Source organism: Zootoca vivipara, chromosome 15 (genome assembly GCF_963506605.1).
Source record: "Zootoca vivipara chromosome 15, rZooViv1.1, whole genome shotgun sequence".
Classification (NCBI taxonomy): domain Eukaryota; kingdom Metazoa; phylum Chordata; class Lepidosauria; order Squamata; family Lacertidae; genus Zootoca; species Zootoca vivipara.
Window position 1 is genome coordinate 45,134,778 of NC_083290.1, and position 10,053 is coordinate 45,144,830.

At 44.6% G+C, this 10,053-nt stretch overlaps 1 protein-coding gene across 2 annotated transcripts in view; it reads right to left on the bottom strand.

The window, feature by feature from the left end:
• The window catches only part of ADAM9 (ADAM metallopeptidase domain 9), a 95,924-nt gene extending 91,477 nt beyond the window's left edge, over window positions 1-4,447 (bottom strand). For both annotated transcript variants that reach the window (XR_009556806.1, XM_035139116.2), the window contains exon 1: window positions 4,116-4,447. Coding sequence is in view for 1 of the 2 variants with exons in the window: in XM_035139116.2 (XP_034995007.1) it covers window positions 4,116-4,395 (280 nt within the window). In the remaining variant the exon portion in view is untranslated. The remainder of the gene's footprint in view (window positions 1-4,115) is intronic.
• Window positions 4,448-10,053: the final 5,606 nt, after the last annotated feature.

Below are 10,053 nucleotides of genomic sequence, written 5' to 3' on the forward strand. Positions count from 1 at the left end.
GCTGGAAGGAGCCCCGGGGTCATCTAGTGCAACCCCCTGCAATGCAGGAATCTCAGCCTCCAGTGAAGGAGAGTCCACAACAAGCAGTAGCGTGCCATCAGTGGACTAGGGGGACTACGTTGGTCCCCTAAATGTTTCCAGTAAATTATTGATCTCTGGTGCCTCCTTCCCAAAGCCTGGGAAGCTTTTGCTCAGCTTATGGAAGGAGGCACAATGCTCACATGAGAGATCACAATGTTACGACAGCACCCCATTGCTCTCACAAGCTGGCATCTCTTGCCCTAACTGTTCCCCTACAAAAAAATTCACTGCATCATCTTTAAGATGTTTTCTCTTAAATTATAACAGGCGGTGAATTTTAAGTCCACCCTCCATAGCCTTTCCCACTGTTCTATCAGGACATTATAGCCCAGGTCTTGGGCCCATTTGATCATTGCAGAGTTAGTTTGTTCCTCTTTGAGGTCCCACTCAAACAGCAGGTTATACATACGTGAAATGTATTTTCCATCGCTTTGTATTAATTCTTTCTCAAATTTGGATTTTTCTTTGGCAATTCCCAATTTTTTGTCCTCATTAAACCTCTGATTAATTTGAAAATATTGTAGCCAATCCGAAAGGTAGTCTTTTATTTCTTCATATTTTCTCAATTTTAACTCATTTTGTTTTCTAATAGATCTTGATACGTGGCGATATTTCCATCCATGTTCAATTTTTTGACCGTTATCACATTTATTGGTGAGGTTCACAGGAAGATCTTGGGTTCTACGATTCCTTTATGTTTTATCCATATTAGGTATAGTGATTTCTTTACCAAATGGTTTAAGAAACCCCTGAGGACCTTGACCTTCTCATGGAGTAAATAGGAGTTCCAGCCAAATTTATTTTCCACTCCCTCCAGGTCTAATATTTCTGGATTTTCCAAGGTCACCCACTCCTTCAACCAGACTAACCCCGCTGCCGCATGGTATAATTCTAAATTTGGGAGGGCAAATCCCCCTCCTTCTTTACTGTCCGTTAATAGCTGGTAGTTTATTCGTTGTCTTTTCCCGTTCCATATAAACTGTGTTATATCATTTTTCCATTCGGTAAAGCATTTAACACCCCCCAATATTGGTATTGTTTGGAATAAATACATTAGCTTAGGGAGTATGTTCATTTTTACTACCGATATTCTACCTCAGAGCGATAGGTGTAATTTACTCCATTGTTCCATTTCCTTTTTTATTTCACTCCATTTTTTTATAGTTATCTTCATATAAATTTAATCTTGTCGATGTTATCCAAATCCCTAAATACTTTACCTTTTTCTTTATTTCTAGACCTGTCAGTTGTTGTAATTCTTCTTTTTCTTTCTTATCCATATTTTTTGTTTAATAGCATTGTTTTCTTATAATTTGTTTTCAGGCCTGCCACTTTCCTGTAATCTTTGATAATTTCTAAAGCTCTTGGTATATTTTCTTTTGGGTCTTGTGTTGTTATTATTAGGTCATCCGCGAAGGCTCGAACTTTATAGGACCTCTTTCCTACCATTATTCCCTTTAAATTATCATAGTTTCTGATGTTGTTTAGGAGAACTTCTAGCACCATAATAAATAGGAGAGGGGAGAGTGGGCAGCCTTGTCTTTGATATTGGGAAGCTATCCGTCATGCTTCCGTTTATTATTAGTCTAGCCCTTTCTTGTTCATAAATTGCTCCTACAGCCTTTTTCATCCTCTCCTTTATTCCCATCATTTCTATCTGCTTTCTTATAAACTCCCAGGAGACATTATCGAAAGCCTTTTCGGCGTCCAGCAGCAATAGTGCTGTTTTCTTATCTATTTTAAATTCCAGATATTCCAATATATCTATTATATTCCTCGTATTACTCGAACACCAGAAAAATTAGCCAAGATGTACAAGAATAAATCACCCAAGTGCTGGAGGTGTGATGCTGAATTAGGAACTCAAATGCATATGTGGTGGAAATGTCCTGGAATATGTAGGTTTTGGAATAACATTTATGAAGAACTTACGGTAAGAAAATGTTAAAATGTACAATCAAAAAAAGACCAGAAATGTTTTTACTAAATATAATACCAGAAGACATAAAAACCCCAAATAGAATACTGTTGATGTATGGAATTTTGGCAGCAAGAGTCCTGATTGTGAGGAATTGGAAAAACAAAAAATTACCCAGTACGACAGATTAGCAAGTTTTAATGAAAGAATATTCGCAGCTATGAAAATTTACTGGAAGAATTAGAGGACAAAACAAACAAACAAACAAACAAACAAACAAAAGGAATGGAGGATATTTGATGAGTACATAAATAATAATGGTGTATCCAAATCCTAACAGCAGACTAAGGTTGAACCTAAATTGAATTTAAGGGAAGATTATATTAAATGGAAGATAAAAATTATGCGCTATAATAAGGTGAATATACATAGATTACAGAGAGAATAATTGGAAGTCAGTTAAAAGAAAACACAAATGAATGATTTTATTTTCTAAAAAAATTATTCTTGTTTTTGTTTTTTGTGATTGCATTTTTGGTTGCATGATTAGATCTTCAGAATGTACTGGGTTTTTTTGTCTGTAATAATGTATGTGTATGTTGAGTGTTTATGTTTTTAAAGAGAAAAAGTAATAAAGTTTATATTAAAAAACAAAACAAAAAAAATCACTGCACACCCCAAGGGAGACTGTCCCACTGACAAACTACTCTTATGGTGGTTTTTCCAAATGTTTAGTTGGAATCTCCTTTCTTGTAACTTGAAGCCATTGGTTCAGGTCCTAGCTCTGGAACAGGAGAAAACAAGCTTACTCAATCCTCCATGTGACAGCCCTTAAGATATTTGAAGATGGCTATCCTCTCTCCTCTCAATTTCTTTTCCAGGCTAAACATTCCCAGCTCCTTCAACCGTTCCTCATAAGACTTGGTTTCCAAACCCCAGATCATCTTGTTTGTCCTGCTCTGCACACCTTCCAGCTTGTCAACATCCTTCTTAAATTGTGGTGTCCGGAACTGGATACAGTATTCCATGTGTGTTTTGACCAAGTTGTAATATGACTGCCCTTGATCGGGATACTGGACTTCTGTTGATGCAGCTGAGAATAGCATTAGCTTTTTTTGCTGCTGCATCACACTGATGACTCATGTTCAGCTTGTGGTCTACTAAGACCCCTAGATCCTTTTCATATGTACTGTGAAAAGTAAGCCAGTTGTCCCCCATAAGTATTTATGTATCTGGTTCTTTCCGCCTAAGTGCAGAACCTGACATTTGTCCCTATTGAAATTATTTTTATTAGCTTGGGCCCAGTTCCCCAAACTGTTCAAGGTCATTTTGAATTCTGATTCTGTCTTCTGCAGCATTAGCAACCCCTCCCACTTTGGTGTCATCTGCATATTTGATGAGCATGCTCCCAATATTATTTTGAACTTTGTATATGTATATTTTTTACCAAACTGCGGGAGGCAGTGCAAGACAGGAGTGCCTGGCGTGCTCTGGTCCATGGGGTCACGAAGGACATGACTAAACGACTAAACAACAACATATTTATATTGTTTTAACTGTTTTCAATTGTGCAACGGTTTCATATACGATTGTAAATGGCTTCGGAATGCCTTTTAGGAAGGGGTTCTTAAAAGAAAGAAAGGGATATTCTAGGCTTGGGGAGCAAGAGTTTTTGCCTGCCCGCATTAATTGACCAAACATTTCCCTGCTCTCTTATACAGAAGCTCCCCAGGCGCTGTTCCGACCAAAGCTTGCTTAGCTTCCAAGCCCCGCTGCTGCTTAAGCGGCGGAGAATCCGCTTAGAGTGCAAAGCGCGCGCGTCCGTAGGATCTCCAGAATGTGGAGTCTCTTTCCAAGCCTCTTAGCCAGCGAAACGGACGGGGCTGAGGAATCCCTGCTTCCTTGCCAATGTTCCTGAGCGGAAGAGGGAGAAGAGGGTGGCGCTTCGGCGAGGTTCAGGGGATCTGCGGGGAGGGGGAGGGGGGAGGCTTGCGTCTCCTTCCTCGGAGATCCCTGGCTCAGGGGGGCGGGGAGGGAGGGGCGCCGGCCAAAGGAGAACTCAGGCGCTCTAAAGGAGGGGAAGGGGAAGGAAAGGGGGTCCCCCCTCCGGACTCACCTGGCCGGTCGGCCTGCAAGGTCAGCGCCCCGAAGAGCAACAGCAGCAGCCAGCAGCTCCGCGCGGCCCGCACCATCCCCATCGCCATCCCCGTGGCCGCGCCGGGATCTCGGGGCTCCGAGCAGCGGCCCCTCCGCTTATGGAGCGTGCGCGGCGCGGCCTCCCAGTCCCGGGACCACCCCCGGGGAGGAGCCGGCTCCGAAGGGAAGGGCGACGAAGCGGGGAAGAGCGGGCGGGAGGAGGCTGGCCAAGAGGTCCGAGAAGAGGACTGTCCCGACATGGACACGCGCGTCCCCTTTGAATGTTTTGTTTGCGGGGTTGGAATATTCCTGGAGCCCCAGATGAAAAAATGCCTTTTTAAAAAAGGAAATACATATACAACTGAAGGCAAATTAGCCAAGGCTTGGTAGGCATTTACTGGTGAAATATTAATGACTGAAAGACAATAGTATTTCCTAATAGGAATAACAATAAGGACAAAGTTACTGGTAGGTAGCCGTGTTGGTCTGGCGTCGGGCCGGTGCTGGGGTTTTTGGCGCCCTAGGCGAGATCACTTTCTGGCGCCCCGCCCCCCCGCCTTCTCGTCCGGCGATTGGCCAAGGAGGAACATGAGGGGAGGAGCCTGGAGTGTGTCCTCCCCCGCCCCGAAGGCCGCACACTTTTTTCCTTTTTTTTAAAAAAAGCCATCTGCCTAACAACTGGACGCAGAGGTTCTGCAGATACCCAGATACTCTGGGTGTGTTTGTCATTCCAGACTTTTTCCTGCCCCTGCTTGTTTCTTTCTGAAGAAGAAATAAATACAAAGACGGAAAATGTGCTCCACTCTTGGCAAAGCAAGAGTTCCCTGCTTGGCGGGGGGTTGGACTGGATGGCCCTTGTGGTCTCTTCCAACTCTATGATTCTATTATTCGTCTGAGAAGTGTTGCCGCCCGCACACACATTTGTATAGTTCAGACACACTATCCTTAAGAACATAAGGACAGCTTGCTGGATTAGGCCAATAGCTGATCTAGTCCAGCATCCTGTTTTCATAGTGGCCAACTTGATGCCTTTGGCAAACCACCAAGCTGGGTCCAATCCTTCCTATTCCCCACTACTCCTATGCAGGTAAAACGAGGAGGCTGCTTTCTAAAAAACTGGAACACAATATTCTCTGAGCCAAGACAGATATGCAGTCCAATCCTATGCACCTTTACTCAAACATAAGTTCCACAGTGGTACTAGAATGTAAGGGTGCACAGGACTGAACCCCTTTTGAAATAAACTTTGGTGGGTGGTGTATCCTATTGGAAGAAAATTCAGTTTATTTCAGTAGGGCTTATTCTCAAGGCTACCAAGCTGCTTTTGGTGTACCATGAACGTAATTGTTTGTGGACTGCACAACATGTTACTACAAGTTTAGGCTCCATTTTTACCCTAAGGCCACTTTTCTGAGGCCCACCTAAGCTGGGGGACCATGACTGCACTGTTCAATAAAGCCAGCGACTGGTCTCCTGTCGGAAAATCCCGACGAAGCATTCTGCTGCTTTCAACAATCCTGTGAAAAACCACTGGCTTGTGATTTACTTCCACGGTAAACTAGTGTTATACGAAGTAAACGCCGCTGAGCACCATGGGACTTTGCATTGTAGGTAATGCAAAGCGGGTAATTTTGAGGGGCCAAAGGTCTGCTTCGTAGTAAATACTCACCCTTCGTAGTAAATACTCTGCAACCTTCCTCTATATGTTAAACTGCTTAGAGATTCCGTTGAAATATGAAGCGCTATACAAGTGAAAACTAATGATGATGATGATGATGATGATGATAATGACGTGTCTTTAACGCAGAGTGGAGCTGTAAAGCAGGCCCAGCAGGGCTCCTCCTCTCCTCTGCCTGCTTCTGCACTCGGGAGCCGCAGCTCAGTTGGGGCAGTGAGATTTTTAACCTCATCGGGCAGGGACGGAAGTAAAAGAGCTAGAGGCAGCTCGGGCTCTGCCGCTGAGGCCCGGCCGCGGAAGCGACTGCACCCAGAAACAAGAGGCTGCCCGCGCGCCCAGAGCCTCGCTGGAGAAACACGACCTGCCTGCACTCGGCGCGGGGTGCGGCCTCCTCAGGTCGGATCCCGGGGCGCCTAGGAAGAGCCGCTGTCAAATCCCAAGAGCGTGCGAGGAAGAGAGAAAAAGGGAAGAAGCGAGGCAGAAGGAGGAGGACGAGGGACGGAGCCCGGGAGTGCCAGGACTTGACCGCTGCAGAGGAGCAGAGCCCGTCAGCAGCGGCGGCGAGCAGGAGGATGCGCAGGAGCTGGCGGACTAAGGGGGCTCGGGAGGCACCAGAAGCAGGCAGCGGGGCCCTCTTCGAGGACGTGGAAGTGCCTGGCTAGAGCAAGAAGGGCGTCAAAGGGGGATATAGTGGCGCCAGAGTCAGCGGGGAGACCGGGCACAAGCGACGCCCACCAAGCCGTCAGGCTCGCTCGCTCCTGCTTCGCGCGGTGTCGGCGATGCCTTGTGCGTTGCGATGGACGCCCCCCCCCGGGCGGGGTGCCTTCTGGCTTGCTTGCCCCGGGCAGCCAGAAGGCTAGCGACGCCCCTGCAGGCAGCACCAGGTGGTGGGGGCGGCAGGCAGGCGGGGGACAGGCTGGCCAGCGCCCCTCCATTCTGGCGCCCTTGGCAGCTGCCTAGTTCGCCTAAATGGATGCGCCGGCCCTGTCTGGCGTAGTCGAAACAAAATAATTCCCCCCGTAGCACCTTAGAGACCAACTAAGTTTGTCACTGAAGAAGTGTGCATGCACATGAAAGCTCATACCAATGACAAACTTGTTGTTGTTTAGTCGTTTAGTCGTGTCCGACTCTTCGTGACCTCATGGACCAGAGCACGCCAGGCACTCCTTTCTTCTACTGTCTCCTGCAGTTTGGTCAGACTCATGTTGGTAGCTTCGAGAACACTGGCCAACCATATCGTCCTCTGTCGTCCCCTTCTCCTTGTGCCCTCCATCTTTCCCAACATCAGGGTCCTTTCCAGGGAGTCTTCTCATGAGCACTCAGGGCTGATTTCCTTCAGAATGGATAGGTTTGATCTTCTTGCAGTCCATGGGTCTCTCAAGAGTCTCCTCCAGCACCAAAAATTCAAAAGAATCAATTCTTCGGCGATCAGCCTTCTTTATGGTCCAGCTCTCACTTCCATACATCACTACTGGGAAAACCATAGCTTTAACTATACGGACCTTTGTCGGCAAGGTGATGTCTCTGCTTTTTAAGATGCTGTCTAGGTTTGTCATTACTTTTCTCCCAAGAAGCAGGCGTATTTTAATTTTGTGACTGCTTTCACCATCTGCAGTGATCAAGGAGCCCAAGAAAGTAAAATCTCTCGCCTGAGGCATTTTTATTAGGACTCATTGGACAAGAGATTGCAAAGGAGGATCATATAATATTTTTTGTATGCGACAACCGCGGCTAGGACTTTATTAGCCCAAAAATGGAAAACTCAGGAATTACCAACGATTGAAGAGTGGCAGACAAAAATGATAGACTATGCAGAATTAGCAAGACTGACTAGCAGGTGTTGGGGCAATAGCAGCCTTCCGAACAGCATTCTGGGGTCCTTATTCCAGTGGTGGGCAACCAGAGTGAAAAAGGTAAGCAGCGCAAAGAATGTGACCTTTCTACAGGGAGTTGCATTGCAGTCAGACAAAAACAATATGGTTCAATGCACACATTTCTGCTTATCCTCTGTCCAGGCAAGCAAGAGGCAGCATCACAATATAATGCGCACTATGCAAAGAATAGAGCAGGAAGATTACTTCTCTTGATCTGGACACGTACTTTTGTTCATGCCGCAGCCTAGAATAGCATTTGCTGCTGCGATTCATGTTAATCTTGTCTACCAAGACCCCTAGATCCTTTTCATGGTACTACTGGCAAGCCAGATGTCACCCAACTTATATTTGTAAGTGTAGAACCTGTTGAATTTTGTTTTGTTACATTGGGGCTAGGTCTCCAATCTGTTAAGAGCATTTTGAATCCTTCTGCATTAGCTACCCTTCCTAATTTAGTGTCATCTGCAAATTTGATGAGTATTCCCTCAATTCCTTCATCCAAATCCAAATCATTTATAAAGATGTTGAACAACAATGGGAATATGCAGAACCCTGCAGCACCCAACTTGTCATTTTTTTCCAGGATGAGGAGGAACCATTAAGGATAATTCTTTGGATTTGGTTACAGGTAGGTAGCCGTGTTGGTCTGTCGAAACAATTTTTTCCCCCAGTAGCACCTTAGACACCAACTAAGTTTGTCATTGGTATGAGCTTTCGTGTGCATGCACACTTCTTCAGATACACTGAAACAGAAGTCACCTCAGGATGGTGGGAATGGGTGTTTGACTGATAGGTGTGGAAACTCGTTGATGACTGTTAACGAATGCAATTTATCTTACAGGGAAAAGCAAGGGGTGAGATGGCTAAAGATAGCTTTATAATGTATAATGAGATAAGAATCCAATGTCTTTGTTCAGGCCAGGTCTCTCCATGGTTCCATGTTTGGTAATGAGTTGCAGTTCAAATCTTTGGATTTGCTCAGTGGTCCAGCTACAAATCCACCTAATAGTTACCTCATCCAGCCCACATTCTACCAGCTTCTCTGCAATAATATAATGGACTTTGTCAAAAGCCTTGGTGAAATCAAGATATACTACGTCCACAGCTTTCCCCTGATCCACTAAACTTTTAACCTTTGGTTGGATGTAGCTGCACTTTACTTTTGTTGTGGTCTGAACTCACATTTTGTAGTAGACAAGCTTTCTGCCAGTGTGCAGCAATCGAATAAGCAGCTTCCCCCAGGGGCCTGCTCCCACATCAGGTAGCCCTGGTTTATTATATGGTTTGCAATAACACTTGCATTCAGTGTGCATGCACAAGAAAGCTTATACCAATGACAAACTTAGTTGGTCTCCAGGGTGCTACTGGAAGGAATTTTTTTAGCTTGTCACCAGCAAGTGCTTTCTGTCAGTACATAACAGGGATAATTACAAGAAGGAAAATTTATGGAATTTATAGCACATAGCCAAAGTATTTCCCAAACACTGGGGGCCTTTCCAGGCTGCTACTACTTTGCAGTTGGGATTTAACAACATATCAGCAAATTCAGGTTTCTGCAGTATAATCAGAACTTTTGTGGTAAGGAAAGTGATGGGAAAACGCAGCTGAAAGTGTGGGATGACCCACAACATATAATTGTCCTGCAAGTAAATAGGAACAAATGTTCAGTGTGCAGCTGACATCCTATAACCTCTCCACAAACTATAGACCCTCCAGTGCAAAAACCTGGACCATTTGTCTCTTCATCCAAGGTATAGCAATACAGCAATATTGAAGAAAATTACCCATAACGTACACTTATTACAAGGGAAAGAGATACCACAAACATTCAGTGTTCCATGGTGGGGCCCTATTTCATATGCCAATACATCAGATGTGAAAAATACGTGTCAGCTACCAAAAACAGGTTTGGCCTCTTTTGTGCCACAAAGGACTTTGTCCTTTTTACTTTTTGTTATTTCTTTTTACTGTAATTAAATGTCTGTATATTCATGACCTTATTATCTCTGTCCTACGTCAGAAAGAATGGTGGGTTGTTGGTTTTTGTATATGTTGTTATCTCTTTTTTGATGTTCCTATATACAGTGGTACCTTAATTCTTTCCGGAGGTCTGTTCTTAACCTGAAACTGTTCTTAACCTGAAGCACCACTTTAGCTAATGGGGCCTCCTGCTGTTGCCGCCGCACAATTTCTGTTCTCATCCTGAAGCAAAGTTCTTAACCCGAGGTACTATTTCTGGGTTAGCGGAGTTTATAACCTGAAGCATTTGTAACCTGAAGCGTTTGTAACCCGAGGTACCACTGTATTTGAAAATGCAATAAAAATAATTTAAAAGTTAGATACAAACTCATACAAACTTTCTGCAA